This window comes from Eulemur rufifrons, chromosome 16, assembly GCF_041146395.1.
Source record: "Eulemur rufifrons isolate Redbay chromosome 16, OSU_ERuf_1, whole genome shotgun sequence".
Lineage (NCBI taxonomy): Eukaryota > Metazoa > Chordata > Mammalia > Primates > Lemuridae > Eulemur > Eulemur rufifrons.
Window position 1 is genome coordinate 1918222 of NC_090998.1, and position 21215 is coordinate 1939436.

Genomic DNA, 21215 nt, shown 5'->3' on the forward strand with positions numbered 1-21215 from the left:
CTCGGAATTCCGCTCATAGAGGCCTTCTCGGCGTGGCCGGCCCCAGGGACGCGCCGCCGCCGCCGCGGGGACGAGGCCCGGCCGCCAGCCGGCAGGGCGCGCGGCGCGGGGCGCGAGGGTGTGTCGGCGCCGCGGCCCCACGCGCCGGCCTCGCGGGCTGCCCTGGCGGCCGCTCAACGCCACCCCTCGCCCGCCGCCGCCCGGGCCCGCGCCCCTCGACGTTATGTGGGCAGAGAGCTCGGCGGGCGGCGCGGCCGCGGGCGCCGGGCGTCAACTTCGGCCCAAGTCCGCGCCCCGCGCCCCGCGCCCGGCCGCCGCGCGCCGCCGCCGCCACATCTGGAAGCGTTCAGCGCGTCTGCCTCAGGCGCGCCGGGCGGGCGCGGGCGGGCGGGCGCGGGCGCGCGGGGCTGGGCCGGAGGCGGTGAGCGCGGCTCTCGCGCGCCCCGTGCCTCCCGCTCCCTGCCTCTGCAGAAACTGCCGCCTGCCAGAGCGGCGCGGCGCGGCGGCTCTTCCTGCCTCCTCGCCGGGAGTTGGCGGCGCCTTCTGACGGAAAAAAGCCGAGAAGGGGCCTCGGGGAGGACGCGCCAAGAGCGGGCGGAGACGTCCCACCCCCGCCGGCCCGGCGGACCCGCGTGTCCCCGCCTCGGAGCCCCCCGCCCCCGCCCCTCCTCTCCGCCGCTCTTCGCTCTGCCTCTCGGTTTATTTTTCAAACGCTGTAGCCGCCAGAGGTGCGGGGCTAAATCTTGGAAGGGGCCCGGATGTACTGAGGATGCATTACAACCTCACTAACGGAGGCAGTAGTGGGAAGGAGCAGTTTTTGGTGTTTGATGCAATAATGGGAATCAGGTAATCGTCTGAAGAGAAGAAGAAACACTGCAGACCCACGGCTTCCTCGAATTTTGCACGAAAGCCGCCGACCTCGGAGGACGGATTAATCCAGACCCGCTTGGGGGTGTTTTGCATTTCTGCCTCTTCGTGGCTTCTTCTCCTTTTTAAGCAATTCTTGGTCAATGGTCAATGAAAATACGAGGATGTACATTCCAGAGGAAAATCACCAAGGTAAGGCTGGACCGCGCCGCCTCGCCGGGCTCCCCGCCTTCTCCACCCGGTCCTGCTCTCCCCGCGCGCCCGCCGCGGCCCGGTCGGTCCCTGCGGAGTGGCCCGGGCTGCGTCCGCGAGAGGCGCGGGGCGCGGGGCGGCGGGGGCGCCTGCGCCGGGACCGGGGCCCGAACCGCCGCGCGAGACGGAGCGGAAAATTCCCGCCCCTCCCCCTCCCGGCCCCGGCTCCATGTGTTTCCTATGAAATTCCAGGCGAGGGGGGAAAAGTTCCCCAAGTGTCTGCGGCCGCCTCGCTTTCTCGCGTTCGCCTTGTAAGCCCAACTGCCCGGCCGGCCGCGCGGGAGGCGGGGGCCCCGGCGGCCGCCCAGCTCGGGGCGCGGCTGGGAGCGCGCGCGCGCACCCTACACCGGCGGGGACCCGCGCCCCGGCCGCCCCCGGGCGCCCTGGGCTCCGGGCATCCCTCTCTGCCGGCGCCCCTTCCCCGGCAGCGGGTTCCAGGTGGCGGGTGGGGGCGGGGGATGCCGAGGCGGGTCTCCGCGCGCCCCTCTCTCCTCTCCTTCCCTTCCTCGCTCTCTGGCTCCCTCCTCCCCGGCTCACCTACGCCCACCCACCTCGCCACTGCCATTGACCCTGAGCGCGCCCACGCCCCGGGTGTTCTTGCTCGCACCCACATGTGGGCTAGCACCTGAGGATGTGAGCGGTTAGAATTCGGGCGGCGTGTGGGCTTTGCTTTTTCATGTTTTAAGGAAATAATGAAAGGGTGTGACTGGCTCACGCGGCTCCATACTATTGCCCAGTGTTTTCTGAGCATCTCCATCCTTGGCATCAAGTGTCACCAGCTTCTCCTGTGTTGGTGAAAGGCATTCAGGTAACTCCCTACTTCTCGGAAACTTTCTCCTCACTGCCCCCCACCCCACATTAACATGTTAATTTTTTGAGATAGCTCAGCAATTAAGGTTTTGATGGGGTGTAGACAGGGTCATCCTGCCTGTCTACTGGGGTGGCTGGCAACCTCCAGCGGCATCTCTGTCTTCTCTCCATGGTTCTCTGTGACTCTTTGGATGTTGTCTCTCCCTTTTCTCTCCTAGTTCCCCCAGCCTCCCTGTTTACACTCTTCCTCTCCATCTCTTGCCCTGAAAGCCTATCGCTATTGGTATCTGTTCCTTCCCTGGGTACTTCCAAGTGATCTTCTGAAGACCCACCTGCCTGGCGCAAGGAATAGTCTCCTGGTCCCTTTGTCCAGTCTCCTCCCTCCATTAGTCCTCGTCTCCATCCTTTGGGGACAGGGCCTCTACCCTTTAGAGCCAGAGCTGCCATCCATCCTAGAACTGATTTCGTGGCCAATTGTCTCTGCTTTCCAGCGTGGGTGGCGGAAAGTGGGGATTTTGGCCTCCTTTGAGAGAAGGAATCATGTCAGGGGTCATGGGTTCTCGGGTGAGCCAGGGCTTTGGGGTTACGAGAGCTTCTGTCCCTGGATTTCTGTATCGGTGTCCCCCTCCCTCACCTGATGCCCTATCCCTTTCCTACCTGATGGAGTAGTGGATGGATTAGGAGGGAGGCAAGGAGACACAAAAGAAAGGGTGATATTTTGGCAGAGTGGGGATGCATCGCTCCCCTCCAGGTTCTCAGAGACTGCATGCTTTACCCACCTCCTCAGTCTATACAACCTTGACGACAACACAGTAGTATTGTCCTGTTACTGCCAATGGCAGTATACTGTGGTAATAATAATGATTCACACGGTGATAATCCTAAGTAGTTTACAAGGTCTCCTTTTAGTGTGGGATAAACCCTTCTGAGCCCATTTCCTAACTCTGATTCTTTTCTTTTGCCCTTTGCCCCTCAACACCTCCTTCCCCTCTGGGAGCAGACATTAAAAAAGTAGGAGTGCCAGCCCCAGAGAAGTTCTTGAGAAAGGTAGAGGGGAAGGCAGCTAGAGAGCTGGTGGCCGGCAGCTCTACCTTTCCAGTAACATGCCAACAAACACTATGGCAACCTGAATTCCAGTTCTCTCCCTTGAAGCTGCAGTGATTATATAATACACAGGAACAGTTTTGCTTCCATTCCTAGATGCGGTTCTCAGGTGAAAGAGCACCAGGATCCTTGTACCCCTCCACTTTGTATCTCCTCTTCCTTGGTTGGTTGGCATTGCCCAGGTTTTTGGAGGAGGAGAGGGGAGGAAGGTGGTGGAGTTGGGGATGGCAGTCATGGAGAGCAGGAATGTTGACAAGGAAGAGGTGGCTGTGGCTAGTCACTGAAAGGGCCATGAAATGTCATTGGGGGTTAGAGTTTTAGGAGGCTGAAAGAGGCCAAATAATTACCTTAGATTAGTAATGGTGACAAACCAAACAGTGGAGAACCAGGAAAGTTGCGGGTGGCTGGGTTGTGCACTCTTCTCTTCCCAGCATGCTTGAGGGCACTGCATGCATCAGCCCTTGCTCTGCCACCTTTTCAGTTGGGGGGGGGCAGTGAGTGTATTTGGGCTGTGGCTACAGAAGGTCAGTGCATGGGAACAGCCTGGACGTTCACAGGACTGGCTTCTGACCCTGGGTTTCAGGCCGTAGTGGCACACACCAGCCTCATCTTGCCTCTGGTGCCCTGTCTGCTCTGGTTCTGTGCCAGCCTCCCACTTTTCTGAGCTGATTTTCCATTGCGGGCTCCAGCTAGCAAATGAGTGTCTTAATAGTCAACCATTGAACAAATAAAACCTCAGAATGTCCCTTATCTGCTGGAGACAAGGCAAAGGGGAGAAACATGTGTTCTGGGAGTGCAAGACACACTGTGCTTTTCTGTCAGCTACTTAACGGTACAGCCAGAATAATAATCATCATAGTAAAGTAATAACAGTGATCACAGTTAATTTTCTTTACAAATGGTCAGAGAACAACGTTGCTTGCACATCAGCTTGTGCAGGTTAAAGAAAGCGTGACATTAGCTTCTCTTTCTCTTGATACCGCGTGGAGGAAACTGGAGAAAAAGGGCAACTGGAGTTCATAATACTGTTCTTAGTATTGCCCAGATACTTTTCAAAGTATCAGAATATGACATGATAGAATATATTAAAAAGAATCAATTATTCATTTCTATAGATTACATGCTAACAGTATTTCCATGTGTGCCTGTACACATACTCTGAATAAGGAACAGCTGTTTTAAATAGGTTACACAAGAGCTTAATGCACTTCAGGGACCCAGGGTGTTGTAGAGAGGTATGTTGATAATGCCGTCTCCTAAGACTGGACATTTCTTCCCTATGTTAAGAGAAGACTTGCTCTGTACAGGTAGATACTACCGATATAGTACTTTGTAAATGAAATAGTGAACCATTAGCCCCCTGGAGCCATTTCTCAGGTGACTTAGGACTCTTCCTTTAATTTTCTCTGACTTAAAATGGCTTGAGTTTGGGTTCTTCTGTGAATAAAACCTACAGAGAGGGTCCAAGGAGCATCCTACGTGGAGGTTTCGAGGCCCTGCTGATCTTTGGATTCTCACTTCCTAGTACAGACCCCTGCTCATCCCATGCAAGGCTGAATGCCTGCCTGCGTGAACGAATGAATGCAGCCAGCAAGGCGGACGGTGGCTGTGTCTTCTGCCTCTTCCAGTAGGTGGCGCCACAGGGCTTAGGAGTCAGGAAAGGGGCTCCAGGGTCTGTCAGTGAGGAAGGGTGTTGGGGGAGTTTGGAGACAGATTCCTGTCAGAGCTGTGCCTCTTGCCTCCTGCCTACATCTGCCCCCTGCAGAGAAGCCGAAAGACGAGCGCGTGTCTCCGTGCCACCCCCCGCCCCAGTCTCTCGCAGTCCCTCCATGACCTTTCCACCCTCTGGTCCTGAAAACCCATTCTGTGGTTCTCCCCCTCGGCTGCACACTCTTCCCTCAGATTTCTGTTTCCCTCCAGCACAGACAGCATCCTTGAGGGAGCCTTTTGGGCGATCAGCTGAACTTATTATGGCCATATATTAATTTTCTCCCTGATTTGCCACGGATGGTTAGTAACCAGGGGGCCCAGTGGTTACCAAGCCCAGTGGAGCACGAGGTGACCTGAAGCTTGGGCTCTGGAGGCTCTAACCTGTGCGGTTACAAAGCTTGTCGGCTCAAAGCAAGAAGGCATGTTCCTAACTTTAATAGGGAAAAAACCCACAAAAACAACTGGGTACACTTCACAGCTGATGTCTGTTTATCAATCTGCCTGGGTCTCCTGCCGGGTAACGGCAGCAAAGCTCCGGAGACATAGGTTAGGAAGTAACTGAGATTTGTGCTAATTTCCAGTGATGTTTTCCAACTCCTGGCGTTTTCTTTTCTATCCCTTTCTTCACTGGGTTTTCTCAGTTGGGTGGCAAGTTCTGTGAGGTCTGAGAAGCTCTTGGCACTGCATTGAGCAGGGGTGAGTGGCTGGCAGCACTTTCTTCCTTTTACAGTAATTCTTCCTGCCTGATACAGCAGCTGTTTGTTCTGCAGGAGGCACAGGTCAGCCAGCGTCACCCAGCTCTTCCTCGCCAGGACTCTGAAATCAAGTGCTCAGCCTTCAAATTCTGGAGACAATTTTATTTCCCAATATGGACGAAAGAAAACTGATAGTCTATTTGGGAAACACCTGGAGACTTAACAACAAGCCTAATTAGCAAAATAATCACACCGATTTAGTCTGTTTCTAGATTCCTCACAGTTGCCTAAGTTAAAGTTGGGCACAGCACTGTGGAGAACAGAAGATTGATTTTAAAAAAGGCATGGGGAATTGCTTTGCAAAATATCAGGTGCTAAATATTTAGCAACATAAGTGCTAAACATTCTGATAATGAAACAACACTCCGAGCCATGGCTGTCATTATTAAAATAATTTAGTAAACACCTGTTTACATGTACCTCAAGGTTAGACACCGCATAAAACAAGTAAAAGTGACAGCATCCCTCTGGGAAAATGGAATTTTTTTGTGTGGTTTCAAAGCCAGGCGTGTAGATTTCAACTGAACCCACTGCAGAAGAAGCGAAATGGAGGGCTGAAGCAGTTCTTGCCATCATTTGAACCTGAAGCCTGGGTGCTCTGGAAGGGGTCTCCTGTGTGTTTTAGTTTCCAGATGGGGTGCTTATTTGCTTAAGACCAGGCTTGACTGGCCCGGTGCAGACCCCAGTTGCTTCCGTAGAGTAGGGACGCTTGGAGACAGCTGCTTCTCATGGCAAGAAGGGAAATGGAGCCCATTCTCTGTAGCCCTCTTCCCCTGCTGAATTCAAGCGGGAGACTTGGAACCCTCGGGACCCTCGAGAGCCTTGCTTCAGTTCTAGCTGTGTGTGCCATGTGGGTGGGACCCCAGCTGGGAGACTGAGCCCAGGGTGTCCTCACGGAGAAGCAGAGCTGTGAGTTGGCTGGAGCTGGGGGAGCGGAAGACGAGGAAAGCAGGCAGAGGTCTGCGTGGGTGTCTGGAGTGGGGTTGGGGAACGAGGTCATAGGTTGTAGGGGATGCTCAGCTACAGCATGTGGAACTGAACAATTTAAATGTATAAATAGAGGTTTTAGGGACTGTAAGGAGAGAAGTTTGGACCTGGAGCTTAGGAGACAAACGAAGGTTAAAAATAGACTCTTACTTCCCCAGGGCCCGAGGGAGCCAAAGGGGTTAAAATGGCTTTGATCAGAGGATGAGGGAAGGGGGGGTTAACTTGAAAGAAGCCAAAACTCCTCAGTCCCTCTCCTTCCAGTACTCTCCATGATACATTTTCTTCAACATGGCTTTCTTGTGCCGTGCTGTGTGTGTGCGTGTGTGCATGTGTGCGTGAGAGAGAGTGTGAGAGGGGAGGGTTCTGGGCTCATATTCTTTGAAGTGTTTGTCAAACACAGAATAAATGTAATGTCTCTGTGGGGATTTACTGTCTAGGATCAGAACATTTTATAGGCAAAGGAATGGTAGGGACAGACCCCACTTCCCCTTGAGAAAACAGAGGCTCCTAAGGAGTCACTGAGGCAGAGACCTGACTAAATACAAGGTCTTCAATGTCTTTATCTTTCTGCCTTCTCTTGACCGCACTTGGCGTCTGCGAAACCCCCTGAGAGAGCGTTGCCCAGTGCCTCTGGTTAAATTTTGCTTAGTAAATCTCTGAGCCTCTCTCTATTCTTCCTCCCCCTGCCTGCACCTTTGTGCTGCCTTAAAATAATTTCTGAGGTGTTAGATTTAGGAACAGAGTTGGGAGGATGGTGGTGGGGGGTGTATCATTGGAAAGATTTAAAAATAATTTCTTAGACTACAGAGTAGAAGTTCATACATGTCCACAAGAGACTCCTACAAAATTCAGATCACAATTTTGTCTGCAAACAGATCGGCCTGTAAGCCTTTTTTATTTGCTCACTTTCCTTCTGCCCCAATCTAGGCTTGTTTCAACCCCTTCCAGAGAGTGGTGGGGGATGGGAAGCCGGGCTGTGCTGCAGGCACTTCCCCTGGTGAGCTGTGGGGGTGCTTCGTGGACAGCCAGCTTCAGCTTCGCTGTGGGCCAGGGCACCGACATGCAGATTAGCTCCAGGGAGGAGCGTAAGGAACAGTAAGGAACAGACTGCCTGGGGCTCTACCTGAGTTGGGTGAGCATAGGCTTCTTCCTGCTCCCTTGGGTTGGTCTCCTAGGACCCCCAACCTATTCCCAGGAGACATTCCCAGCAGTGGTGGTTTAGATTCAGCACATGGAAGAGAATTCACCCAGGATCTGCCTCTGACATTACCATCATCCTTGAAGTGTTCATTGGCTGACTCGTCTGATTCTCTTATAAGTCCTCTCTGAGAAACTAGAAGGCCTTTGAGGCTGACTTGGTCTAGCTTGAAGACAGAGGCTCATGCTTAGAGATGTGGCCTTTGAGCTCTTGGAGGAAGCCATTTCAGAACATAGTGTTGTGATAATTTCATGAAATATTCAAGCTGCCAATATGCCAACAGGGGTTTCTTTTAATACACTCTGTGTTGCCTGCTTGAACCTAGCTAAAAGGAAAATAAAATAATCTTGTCTCCTGTCCTTTAGAGGACCAAGCCAACATCCAGACAGTAAATGAATGTTCTTTGTGTTGCCTAGGGGCAGAAATGTTGACTTGATTACTCAATTAAGCTCCATTTACTTTATAACCATTGTGTCATGTTCAGCCATTTTTACTGTTTTTTCTTCCAAAATAATCTACGTTTCAAAGACATTAATTAGCAAAAGAACAAAATAAATAACTAAATAAAAATAAATAAGGCTGTAGCTAGAGAAATGACTTTAGTCACATTCTTTGACTTGATCTCCTTGAGAGTTTTGAAGGAATCAAGTCTCATTTTTTCCATCTGTGAAATGGAGGTAATAATTCTTAGCTAATCAACTTTACAGGGTAGCTGTGGGGCTCTAAGTGGGAGAATGAGTGTGAATCACTGTGCAAATATCAGTTATTCTTATTCTTCTCATCAGAGAGCAGAGCACCAGAGTCTGAAAAAGCAACACCATGAAGCAACTTTCACAGCATTTCAAACAACTCAGGAGGTGTTATTGGAGGGCTGACATTATTCAAAATTTTAAAGATGAAAATGTAAAAACAAAGAGAAACAAGAGTCTGTGGTGCTCTGTCTGATTCCAGAATAATCAAGGAAGAAGTGAAACTGCGTCAAGATAGGCCTGGTGTTTGACATGCAGAGGTTCTCCCAGCCTGTGGCCAGTGGGACCCCAGGACAGGGTCTGAACTGCTGCTTCCTGCCTGAGGGTGAGGCCCTGGGGACGCAGAGTTCCCTGGGTCCCAGCAGCTGTCCTCCTGCCATCCTGTTGTCCCTCATAGCCACGGCACGTGGCTCCCTGCCTTTGGCCCAATGTCCAAAGCCAAACTGGCCTGAAGTCCTGGGGTGGGCTGAATATCTGAAAGTAGGGCGATTGAGGGCAGGAAGGACGCCACCTGGGCAAACAGACATCTCCTCACCTTCCAGCATGAATTCCCACAACCCAAGCACAACTTCCCAGAACAGGAGGACAGACTAGAAAATAAAACTGTGCTTCAAAAGTAAACCTTTGCTTTGGGAAATAGACTTTTTTTTTTTTTTTTTCCCCATAGTGAAAGTGCTGGAGGTTTGTAGATAAAGAGAGGGAACTGTTCCATACAGCTCCTTAAGACACTTATCAAAATAGGAAAGGGCTGTAACATCACATTTTAAGTGACAGGATTAGCCTTTAGTTTCCCAAAGTAAAAATAATCCCATCATCAGAAAGTGCTGGGGAGCTTTTGCATTTGCTTGTGCCTTGCTCTTCTCCCAGCCTCTGGTCTTGTGATCTGTGGAGCTATACATGTTTTAGTTTTTATTTAAAGAACAAAGCCATATTGAAGTATAACATCTACCTTTTTATATTTTTAGAATGGGGGCAGGAGTCATTTCTACCATTTATTGAATGCCTGGCATGTCTCAGGCAATGGTCTTGGTGCTTCATGTACATAATATAATTTCATCCTTATACCAACCCTGCATTTGGGTGTTCATGATATTTTTCAGGTAAGGAAACTGAGGACCAATGATCTGAAGTAATGTGGCCACAGGCACCCAGACAGTGCTGGGCTGGGAATTAAATTCAGGTCTGTAGGACTTTCAAAACATTTGTTCTTTCCATTTCACCACATGGGGAAGAGCAGACAGAGGAACCCACTACCCATCTATCTTGGGAAAACTACCTTGCCTCAGCCTTATGGAGCCTTGTTTAAGTTTGCTTTGTGGAAACGCCTGCTTCTGCTGGCCCAGTGTAGTGGGGGAGGAGCTGAGCAATTGTCCTTACCTGATGGCTGGGATGTGGTCACTCTACCCAGCCTCTCCTCCTGGTCCCAGCCTCTGGCTGTCCCCTTATTCCCATGGTTTCTGCCAGGGCCTCTTTGGTCCTTCTCTAGCCCTTCACGATGCTAGGTCAGCAAGCCTTGTCTTTGAGGGGACCACTCATGGTGTGGCCTTGCTTCATGGCTCCTTCTCGGAATGTCTTTTCAGTAATTGTCTCCTGGAACATAGACACTCTCGGTTCTCGAACGAGATTCTGATGAGTCCAGGGGACCATCCCTGCAAACCGAGTGCCCCGCACTTCATGCATCACTTATTTATTTATTTTTAAATGGCTTTGTTGAGATATAATTCACATGCCATAAAATTCACCCTTTTAACAGGTACAATTCAGAGGGCTTTAGGATTTTTACAGTTGTGCAACTGTCACCACTACCTGGTTCCCAAATATTTTCATCACCTCAAAAAGAAACCCTTTTCCCACTGGCAGTCACTTTTCATTCCCTCCTCCCCACAGCCCTTGGCAACTGCACATTTACTTTTGTCTCTCTGGGTTTTCATGCATCATTGACATTAATAATAATTCCACAATTGGAGTTCGCCGTGTAATCTAATTGTTGGCAACACATCTCACGAATTTCAGACCTCGGTATGTCGTGACAATCTACATGATAAATGATGGAGTTAAAAGGAAGCATATGAAATTAGTTAGGGACTGGGAGTCATTTGGAGGTAGGATTAAGCACTTTCTTTCAATTACACAAAATGTAGTTTTAAGATTTTTTTCTTTTAAGTATCTTAGTGAAGCTAGTTCTGTAAGTCAGATTAAATCAGACCTACTGATGGTTGAAGATGTGAATTATGATGTTTAAATTTTTTTCATTGTGGTAAAATATATATATATATATATATAGAACAAAATATGCCATTTTATCTATTTTTAAGTGTACACTTCAGTGGCATTCAGTGTGTTCACAATGTTTTGCAGCTATCGCCACTATCGATTTCTAAAACTTTTTCATCACCCTAAACAGAAACTTTGTAACTGTTAAACAATGACTCCCTAACCTTCCTTTCCCCAGCCCTGGTAACGTGGGATCTACTTTCTGTCTGTGAATGTGCCTGTTTTAGATACTTCATGTGAGTGTCCTTTTGTGTCTGTCCTGCTTCACTTACCATAATGTTTTCAAGGTTCATCCATGTTGTAGCAGGTGCCAGAACTTCATTTCTTTTTAAGGCTGAATAATATTCGATTGTTAGTATATACTACCGCAGCCTTTTTGGCATCGGGGACTGGTTCCATGGAAGACAATTTTTCCCCAGACGTCAGGGGCAGAGCTCTGGTGGTGATGCGAGTGATGGGGAGCAGCTGTAAATGCAGATGAAGCTTGCTCAGCAGCTCGCCTCCTGCTGGTTCCTAAGTTTCATGGAAGACAGTTTTTCCATGGGGGGGTGGGGTGCAGGGGTAGTGGAGCTTAGGTGGTGATGCACAGCCTGGTTCCTAACAGGCTGTAGACAGACAGGCTGTGGACCAGTGGTTGGGGACCACAGCTATGATACATTTTGTTTATCTGTTCATCCATTGATGGACACTTGGATTGTTTCCGCCTTTTGACTATTGTGAATAATGCTGCAGTGAACATTAGCGTTAAGCATCTGTTTGAATCTATTTTTGGTTCTTCCAGGTGTACACCTAGGAGTGGAATTGCTGGGTCTGAATTATGACCTTTTAGTTGTCAGCGTCTACTTCTTTGTGTGCTTTCTCAGGTTTGAACCTTGTGTGGACAAGAATGCAGCATTGGGAAATCCTGCTGGGTCAGTAGTAGGGTCTAGTATTTTCTCTGGGTTCCCAGTGCCTAAATCAGACATACAACTTTAATTGGGTGTTTTATAGTCTAGCAGCTGCCTTTTGATGAGGAGTGACTGATACCACCTCTCTTCCAAAAAAAAAAAAAAAAAAAAGAGGGAGAGAGTCTCTATATCCTGTTCAGCTTCTGCCTCCTTGCTGACCTGGCTTGTAACTCGACAGGAAACTGGTGTTTGGCAAGACAAACCTGCTCAGTCTGTCCCTGTCTCTCCCTCTGCCTGTGTGTCTAGTCCAGGAGCACATGCCTGTGGACAGAGGTGTGCAGTCTCGTAATCCTCAGGGCTGTGGGAGAGGATGGCTCCCCCGACGTGCGGTAGAGTTGCGTCCTCGGGGGACCATGGGGAGTAGGCTGCTGTGTGCTCATGCTGGCTGGCCAAGGCACAGCCCACCCCGTCCTGAGCATGGCCGTTCGATGAGGGGTCTCCATCTCCAGCCTGAAAGCTGCCTTTCAGGGGCAGGGGGAGGGCAGTGTCCCAGGACTCTCACCTGCTCCTCACATGTGAGTTGAGGCGAGGGAGACAAAAACATGAGAAGAAAAGTAAGCAGTAGGAGGAGAGGATCAGGAAAAGAGGAAGCAGAGAAAGAAGCAAGCAGGGAGTGAGCAAGCCAGGGGAAATAGCAGCGTAGATGACCCAATTAGATGACTCTGGAAGCCTCTTTCCAGTCTTGGGATGGCTATTTCTTTGGTTATCATTTGACTTAAAACTAGTAATATCACTGGCTGCACTTCTGTCTTAGCATGTTGAACTGTGCAGCTCTGAGGAAGAAATAGACACATATATTGATGCCTGGGCTGAACCCACCAATCAGAGACCTGGTTGTGGGTAAAAACCACACAGGCTCACGAAGGTGTGTGAAACGCAAACAACTTCGCACTTTGAAGGCCAGTGCACTTAGCTTAATGCAGCTATTAGAAAATTCTTCTCACATGGGTCTGTGGTCCCGTCCCCTCCCTGGCCTGCTTACAGGTGTGTCTTGGCCGTTGTCCAGAGCTGGAATGTTGCACAGTGTTTCTCCAAGGTGGAAGCTTCTATTGCCACATCTGGCTGCCCGAGACCTCCTGGGGATCCAAGCTCCACATCCGAGTGTACTGCAGTGACTCAGAGCTCATATTTGGTCTGCAGTGGATAGGATCTTGTGCCTCTGTTTTTCAATTATTTAAAAGGCAAAAATTTTGACCTATGCCCAGCTGTCTGAAAGACCAGAAGATAAGAAGCCTTTTCCAGGATAAATTGACTGTGAAATATTTCTGAAAATGGAGTATCTCATGCCATTTGTGACAACAACAATTCTAAATAGTCTTTTCCCCCAGAATCAAAATGGTTAGTCATTAACAAAATGCTACTGAGCATCTGCTACCTGTAAGGCAGTTTGCTCGTAGGATCTCTGGATTCAAGGGGACCTTCAAGGTTACAGCCCTCAGTCATCCTTTCCTCTAAGGAGTGAGATATGTACCCATGCACACAGACACACACACAAGTATAATAAAAGGCAGAATGTACTTGATGTTACAGGGAGACAAAGGACTCACAGACTTAAAGAAGGAGTGTGTGACACAGGCAGATGAATAGATGAAGGAAGCATGTATGAAGGTGGCGACACAGCTGAACCTTGAAGGATGGATGTTCCCAGCAGAAAGAATAGGACGGTCAATAATGTATTGATACGCATGTATGTTGGACTTCAGGGAAGCGGTGAGTTGAATTGGAGCACGGATTGTGCTGGGGGAGAAGGGGTGAGCAGGCTGGAACGGCGGGAGACGGACAGCACGTGGAGTGCCCTCGTGCTGGGCAGAAGCGTTCGCACCCCATTTGGTAGGCAGTGGAGGGCCATTTAAAGTGTGTGAGGGAGGGAAGGGTGCGATCAGAGCTGCTCTTCCAGAAGTGTAGTCAGGCAGCAGGCTGGAGGACCAGGGTGGGGAGCAAAGGCTGCCGGTGGAGGGAGAGTTCTGAGGCTATTGCCATTGTCCAGGCGAGAGGGGGAAGGAGTGATTTCCCCCCAGAAAGCCAGATGGCAGGGGAGCTCTTGGCTGTGATCTCAACGGGAAGGGCAGAGGGTGTATTTGGAGGGCAAATAGAAGATACTAAGCATACACGTGGCATCAGAGTTCTTTTTAAGAGGGTGTTATTGGAAGCTGTGGGAATGGAATTATTGGGAAGAGGGAATAGGGAGAAGGAATGATGATGGCTAAAGACAGACAGGAAGAGAGTAAAATGGAGGAGACAGAGATGGCCAGGGAGGTAGGACGAGAGCCTGGCTATTGCAGGGCTGGGGAGCTCAAGGCAGGAGAGTGTTCCCAGGAGGCATGGCTGCTAGTGTTGAATGGAGTAGTGGAGGGAAAGGTGGGAGCTGGGAAGACCCACCAGACTGGATGACTTGGTGTCGTCAGTGGCCTTTGAAAGTGGGTCTAGAGCGATTGCTGTCCAGTCCCACCGTGCAGTGCTGAGGCATGGGGAGGCGTGATGCAGGGGTGATGCACAGGGACCACTCTTTCAAGAACTTGGCTAGGAATGAAAGAAGAAGGGAGGGATCTGTTAGCACAGGATAGGTTGGAACTGCGAGAGGGGCTATGGATGAAGCAGATCTGGGAGAAGGCTGTGGGCAGCGGGGGCAGGGATGAGTGGAAGGTTTAACCCCAGCAGAGGGGCTGGGGCTCTGTCTCCAGAAGCTGACTTGAAGGAGGCAGAGGACAAGGAAATGCAGAGTGGTATTTGGCATGTGGGGTGCGGGGGAAGCTGAAAAGGGGGCATTAGGGGCCTCAGGGAGGGGGTGCTAGACTTGTGTGAGACAGCGGCAGCTGGAGTCGAGTCTGAGCTTGAAGAGACTGGAACAGGGAACAGTCAGGGGAAACACTGTGGGACACGCCACAGAAGTCACCAAGGGAAGCATGAGTTAAGGGCCAGTAGTGGTCAGCATTCCTAGAGAGGTCCCCCAGAGTTGAGTTTGGCATAGTGAGACAGCCACTAATGAGGCTCAGGGGCCAAGGTCCCTAGCTCTGTAAGGAGGCACACAAAGCTGGAGCTGGTGCAGGAGGATCGAGATGGTTGCCTGGGACCATCGAGGTGGGAATTCAGGTCCCAGGACACACAATTACAGCAGGGGTCAGGGAGTCTGGACCTCCAGCCTGCCTCTATCCACATGCATTGTGCATCAGAATAGCTGCTTGGCCCCTGAGTTCTGAGTGGATGTACAGAGAGGCAGGTGGACTTCCTTTGGGAAGCATGACAACAGGAAGGAAATGGCAAGCCTGGGTGGTAGAGGTGGTTCAAGGAGGGTAGCCTCAAGGTCGTGGAGTAGGATGCATGTGTGGTGGGTGTGCATGTGTGTGTGTGCATGCATGTGTGTGTAAGGGTAGGCATGTGAAGACAAACTTTACTGGCTTCACAGTTTGGCCTCCTGAGAAGACTCTGACACCAAAGCATAGAGAAAGCTCATGGCCCAGAGACCTGGGGTCACGTTCAAGACATGGGTGGAAGGAAGCAGGCGATGTGAGCCTGGTGTGGAGGGGACGTCAGATGTCAGGCTTCCCACACACTGTCTTGGGCATCACAGACAAGGACCTGGCATTGCTGGCCTCAGCCGTGGTGCCACGGTAGAGAGGAAGAGCGTTCTGGGCAATTCAGCCTGGCAGTGCCCACCTTAGAGCGCTCGCCTGGAGAACACTCACCCCCCAAGCTGTTCCGCGCCCTGTCTCCCCTGCCCCGTCCACACCACACCAAGCTTAGCCCTGTGCTTTTATATTCTTATAGTTGTATCAGAATATCAAATTCCTGAGAACAGAACATTTTATTATATTTATCTTTATCCTCTTCTCTGTTATAATCTCATGACAAAAATGTTATAAACCACTGGGAAATCTCAGGTTGGATCCCATTTGAGCCTTGCAGTGCCTGCATTTCCCTGTAATCAAGAAAAATATGACCTTCTGAATGTTGCATGAGAGGATGTGAGTTTTGGGTGCCAAGGACAGTAACTCTTTGAATGCCATGGAAATGCACTCTGCAGAGTGGCTCTGAGTTCACTCTTTGTTCAGGAAATAGTTAATGACCAGGAGGTACCCCCAGATTCTTCCCCAGTCCTTTTCACATGTAAGGGGTCTGGCAGGCAGTGGTAGTGGACTGGGGGCTTGTCCCAGAGGCAAGGGAAGGGACGGTGGCTGCAAATGCCTGGAGTCTCTGAGTCGGGGAGGCTGCTGCACTTCACTCAAGTTCTCTGCACCGGCCAGGCCTGTGCATCAGATGGAGGCCAGTTTCATTCTTATATGTTGGCATTGTTCCCAAAAGAGGCACAGTTGTTGACTTCTCAGTTGTCGATGCCAATTTGCATGTTTTTTTGGAGTGGAGTATTAGCCCAACATGGTGAGATGCATAGACAGTCCAGTGGCCCCAAGGCCTTGCCTTTTTTCTGCCATTCTTGGCCGGGAAAGTAGCACCAATCATCTGTCTGCCTCGTCCAGAAACAGCGTGTTATGGCAGCCCTCTTGGGAGCTGGCACGGCCGGCCCTGTGGGCACCATTTCACCCTGTCTGGCCGCCTCTGGAAAACCCACTGGCAGAGTCTGACCTCCTGATGAACCTCAAGGGCAGTGCTGACCCTAGTGCCATTTCTCGCTGGGTCTGGGCAGCAGAAAGCTTTGGGGTTTTTCCTTTTTTCCACTCCAGTGAAACTTGGGCAGACCGAAATGTTTTCCTCTGAGGGTATCAGTTGTGGAATGAACTCAGAGTCCAGATGGACAGGTTTCCTCAATTCCAGCTGCTGTCGTGCTCCAAACAACTGGTCCTCGGCATTTCTTCGGAGTTTGGCTTGGCTTTAATAAAATGAAGGAGAAAAGAAAATCCTGAAGAAGAAAATGACTGAAAGAAAAACGTCCTTGAGTTGGGTGAAGCCCTGGAATGGGCCAGTGTCCCTGAGAAGTGGACTCAGCTCTTCTGGGGATGCACAGATACCGCTGTGTGCAGTCACATTTGGGCTTTCTTGGCCCATGGACTGGCACAGCTAGCGCCTCCTTGTGGTGGTTCTGAGGTCGTGGTCAGTTTGAAAGGGAGAAGATAAAATGGAAGTAAAGGTCATCTAACTTGTGTCTTTTAGGTCCAGAAGTAAATGAAGAGAAATTGTAAACCAAAGACTCTAGGGAGAGGTTCCTTTAACACTTGGGGGCCAAACCATTATAGGTTCTTTGCTTTGCCTGTGTGTGTGTGTGTGTGTGTGTGCGTGCGCGCATTTATAGGTGTGAGAGAGAATTTAGCAGAGTGTGTGTGAGAGAGAGAAGAGAAGCAGCAGAGAGGAGGGGAGAGCAGTGCGGCTGGGCTGGAAGCCCCTGAAAGACAGCGTGTTGTCAAAGCAGCAACCATGTCTGGGCGCAGGGTGTCGGATTTAGATGTATCTCTGCCTCTTGCTGTGGCATTTTGGTTGAACCATTTCACTTCCCCATGTCTAGGATTCTGTCTCTGTCCCCTCCCCCCATAAAGAGTCTGTTTATTCTTTTAACCCTCTTTATGAATATTACTTCAGTATTGCAAAGGGATTGATTGAAATATGGCAGGAGAAAACTTTGTGTCTGGGCCTTTGTGTACTACCAGTTGCTTTGGGAAAGTGTGGTATAGGCTCACATGCTTAAAGAGTATTTTTGAGCTGAGTTTGCACCAAGAAAGAATGTCTTGGGGGTGGAGCAGGAAGAGTATGAAACAATCCTGCTCCATAACTTCAAAAATAGTACCAGGCAAAAGGTCTTTGGGCTTTAAAGGCACAGGGATGGACCCTTGTTTCTATGGCTTATATGAGAAACTGTTGAGAGGGGTCTTGAATTGGGGGTGCTTTATCTCACACACAGTGGATGAGGCTAAGAAGTCATGCCCCCTCTGAGAAAATCTTTTAGAGTAAGCCATTGCATCTTGAATCCCTTTCCTTCCTTCTGGGTTTCTTTCCTTAGTACTGAAGCATATGTTTTGTATTTCTTTCAGCAGTGGTCTATGAGTGGTAAAATTCCTCAGTCTTTGTCTGAAATTGTCTTTATTTTTGGTCCTCATTCTTGAATGGGGGTTTAGTCAGGTACAGAATTCTGTGTTAGCAGTTATCTTCCTTTAGCAATTTGAAGATATTCCATTATCTTCTGGACTCTGCTGTTGGTCTTTTATGTGCTGTTGTTGATGGGAAGTCTGCTGTCAATCTGAAAGAATAATCACTATTCTGATTTTTTTTAAAAAAATTAATACATGGATTTTTTAAAAATCTTGCTTGGACTTGGTAAGACACTTCAATCTGAGGATTCATATAGTTGACCAGTTCTTAGTCATTATCTTCTGAAATATTGTTTCTCTCCCAGTCTCTTTATTTTATTCTTCGGGAACTCTACTATTAAAATATATATTGATGTTGCTCATTTTACCCTTTCTTTTAAATGCTTTTTCATATTCTGTATTTCATTGTTTATCTTTGCTATATTCTGAGTAATTTCTTCTGCTAGATCTTCCAGTTCACTAGTTTTCTTCACATTTGTATCTGGTCTGCTGTCTAACCTTAAAGGCATTTTTAATTTTAATGATTTTTATTCCTAAAAGTTCTATTTTTTCTTTTCCAAATACTTTAGTTTTTTCCCTTTGTGGTTTCTATTGTGAATGAATTCACAAAATGTGGGCCAGGCGCAATGGCTCACGCCTGTAATCCTAGCACTCTGGGAGGCCGAGGTGGGAGGATTGCTGGAGGTCAGGAGTTCGAGACTAGCCTGAGCAAGAGCGAGACCCCATCTCTACTAAAAATAGAAAAAAAATTAGCCAGTCAACTAAAAAATAGAATAAAAAAAAATTAGCTGGGTGTGGTGGCTCGTGCCTGTTGTCCCAGCTACTCGGGTGGCTGAGACAGAAGGATCACTTGAGCCCAGGAGTTTGAGGTTGCTGTGAGCTAGGCTGACGCCATGGCACTCTAGCTCGGGCAACAGAGTGAGACTCTGTCTCAAAAAAAAAAAAAAAAAAAAAAATGCATGATTCTCCATTCCTTGGTTGTCTACGTATAGTCTTCCATATTGCTAGAACTGGAAATTCGCACCTGTGTTTTACCGACTACTAGTGGTACTTCCACTTCCGTCATAAGGATGTCATGAAGGCAAATGAGGTAATGCATGTGGAAAGTATTGATACACTTATGAGAAAGGGGTTATGACAAATGTACCTCTGCTTGGTTTGTGAAATAATTCTCCCTTGAACTGGACATTTAGTAAAACCATATTTATATGAGGAAACTCTCAGCAACCAATGTGACATGATGACATTTAGTATCTTACCTCCTTCAACTGTTGCCTCCCATACATGGCACCTAATGATTTTTGGTCTGTCTCATGGAACTTACTCATTTACAGAGTATTTTAAACTTTCAGAATGTTAGTTCATTGTTTCTTTTTTTTTTTTTTTTTGAGATAGAGTCTCACTCTGTTGCCCGGGCTAGAGTGCCGTGGCGTCAGCCTAGCTCACAGCAACCTCAAACTCCTGGGCTCAAGTGATCCTCCTGCCTCAGTCTCCCGAGTAGCTGGGACTATAGGCATGCGCCACCATGCCCAGCTAATTTTTTGTATATATTTTCAGTTGTCCAACTAATTTCTTTCTATTTTTTTAGTAGAGACGGGGTCTGGATCTGGCTCAGCCTGGTCTCGAACTCCTGAGCTCGAATGATCTGCCCGCCTCAGTCTCCCAGAGTGCTAGGATTACAGGTGTGAGCCACCGTGCCTGGCCTATTGTTTCTTATTTTTAATCTTTTAGTATGTAGTTTGGTATAAGAGGAATGCTTTAGGTCCGCATTAAAATATACGTTTGGTACGTTGGGTATCTATTAGGTGTATACCAGGTATATCTTGCTGACTTACTCGACTGTCTTCATTTAGGGAACCAGACACAGGACAGACTATCAATCACCAATCAATCAGTCGATGTTAAATGAGTGCTTACAGTGAGTTTGGCACTGGAATAGCCACTTAGCAGAGGGCGTAAACAAGTGTAACCAATTTTGACAGCCATGTATTAAGTGTCTACTAGATACCAGCCAGCCAGAGTGCTAGATAATGATGAATAAAGCAGATAGGCATCTACTGTTGTAGAGCAGTGGAGCCACTGGCTGAAATGGCATTATGATATTTCTCAGTGTGGGTGACACAGTCCATTGTTGCAGCCATGCTTGTTTGAGAAGTGAGTGAATCCTCCGGACTCTGAAAGTCTTGCTCAGTTTTTTTATGGAGCTCCAGTGTACAGACTGATCCCATCAAGGACCAAGTTTTAAAAATACCTAGCCCAGCAGTTCAGCAGCTTTTGATATAAAGGGGTCAAACATAGGATGAAAGGTGATTTTTTTTGTGGGGTCAAGTTGCTATCTCTGTGTAACTGAAGTTTATCTTTGGCTGTCATCTTACCTTTCTGTGCCCTTTCCATTGCTGTGGGCCACTTTTACTTCACCCTTGGGGATCCAGAGCTCTCCCCTATTACCTCTCCTTCCTTCTGCCAAAACACACCCACAGAGCCAGGGCCCTTCCAGCACTGTTCTTGCTCATCCTGGCAATCCTGGGTGTGTCCTAGAGCTCGCTGTCCCTCCAGCTCGACTTCAAGAGAAAGTGCAGGGTGTGAGTAGAATGGTCCTTTTAAGGATGCAGCTAAGAGCCCTCCAGAAGGAGCAGGGCTACCTGGAACCTGCTCAGAGGGAGAACAGAATCAACTATTTACATTTTTGTATAAATTTAAGTCACTTTATCTTCTCTGAAGCACTTGCGTTTTCAGCCTTTTTTCTAGTTGTGAAATAAAAGATTTTGTCTCCTTTCCAGGAATTTCAGACATCAGCAAATAAGTTCAGGAGCAATTAGTGAGGCTAAAATCATTCTATGGATGATTTTACTGAGCTTGTGATTTCAAATTAAATTAGGCAAAGGAGATATCTAACATGACAAATAAGTTTCAGGTCCTGTGCAGATTCAGGACTGGTTATGGCTGCCTGGAGTGCTGTGTTGAAGGGATTCTGAACTGTTGCCTAAGCACCCAGGGGGCAGCATTCAGGATGGATTAGTGATGTCTGCCACAGACTTAGGATGGAGGGAATTCAAATGACACACCTGCTATTTTGGCCATCCTTCATAGAATCAGAGAGATGCTTAGGTTGTATTTTATCTAACTAGTTGATTCAATCAGTTATGCCAATTCAATGAAGAAAATCAGTTGAAATATGTGTTTGGTGTAATATAGAAAAAGGAGAAAAATCTACCCATTAAAAATTATGTTTTTCTCCTTTTATTCTGCTAGGTGGGTAAATCACAGACATATTTTCAAAGGTGAATTAATTTGAGAGCTTCTAATTTCTGTATCAAACTTCCCTGAAGGAGTCACTGGATAGTACTTTATAGTTTGATTGCACTTTCTAAGTATTTTTCAAAACATCTCACACATATTGTCTCATTTTACTCTCACTTGATTCTGTGACAGATTTGTTTCTAGCGTGTAGGTGGGGAAGCGACAAGTCTAAGCAGGTGAGGGCTTGTCCCTGGTCTTTCTCCTTTGTACCATGAACTTTCTGTGTCTCC

At 48.6% G+C, this 21215-nt stretch overlaps 1 protein-coding gene across 19 annotated transcripts in view; it reads left to right on the top strand.

Annotated features, from left to right (window-relative positions):
- The first annotated feature begins 1010 nt into the window (after nt 1–1010).
- Nucleotides 1011–21215, top strand: part of CACNA1C (calcium voltage-gated channel subunit alpha1 C) — a 585430-nt gene continuing 565225 nt past the window's right edge. For all 19 annotated transcript variants that reach the window (XM_069489394.1, XM_069489389.1, XM_069489378.1 and 16 more), the window contains exon 1: nt 1011–1059. In XM_069489394.1, coding sequence (XP_069345495.1) covers nt 1011–1059 — 49 coding nt within the window. The remainder of the gene's footprint in view (nt 1060–21215) is intronic.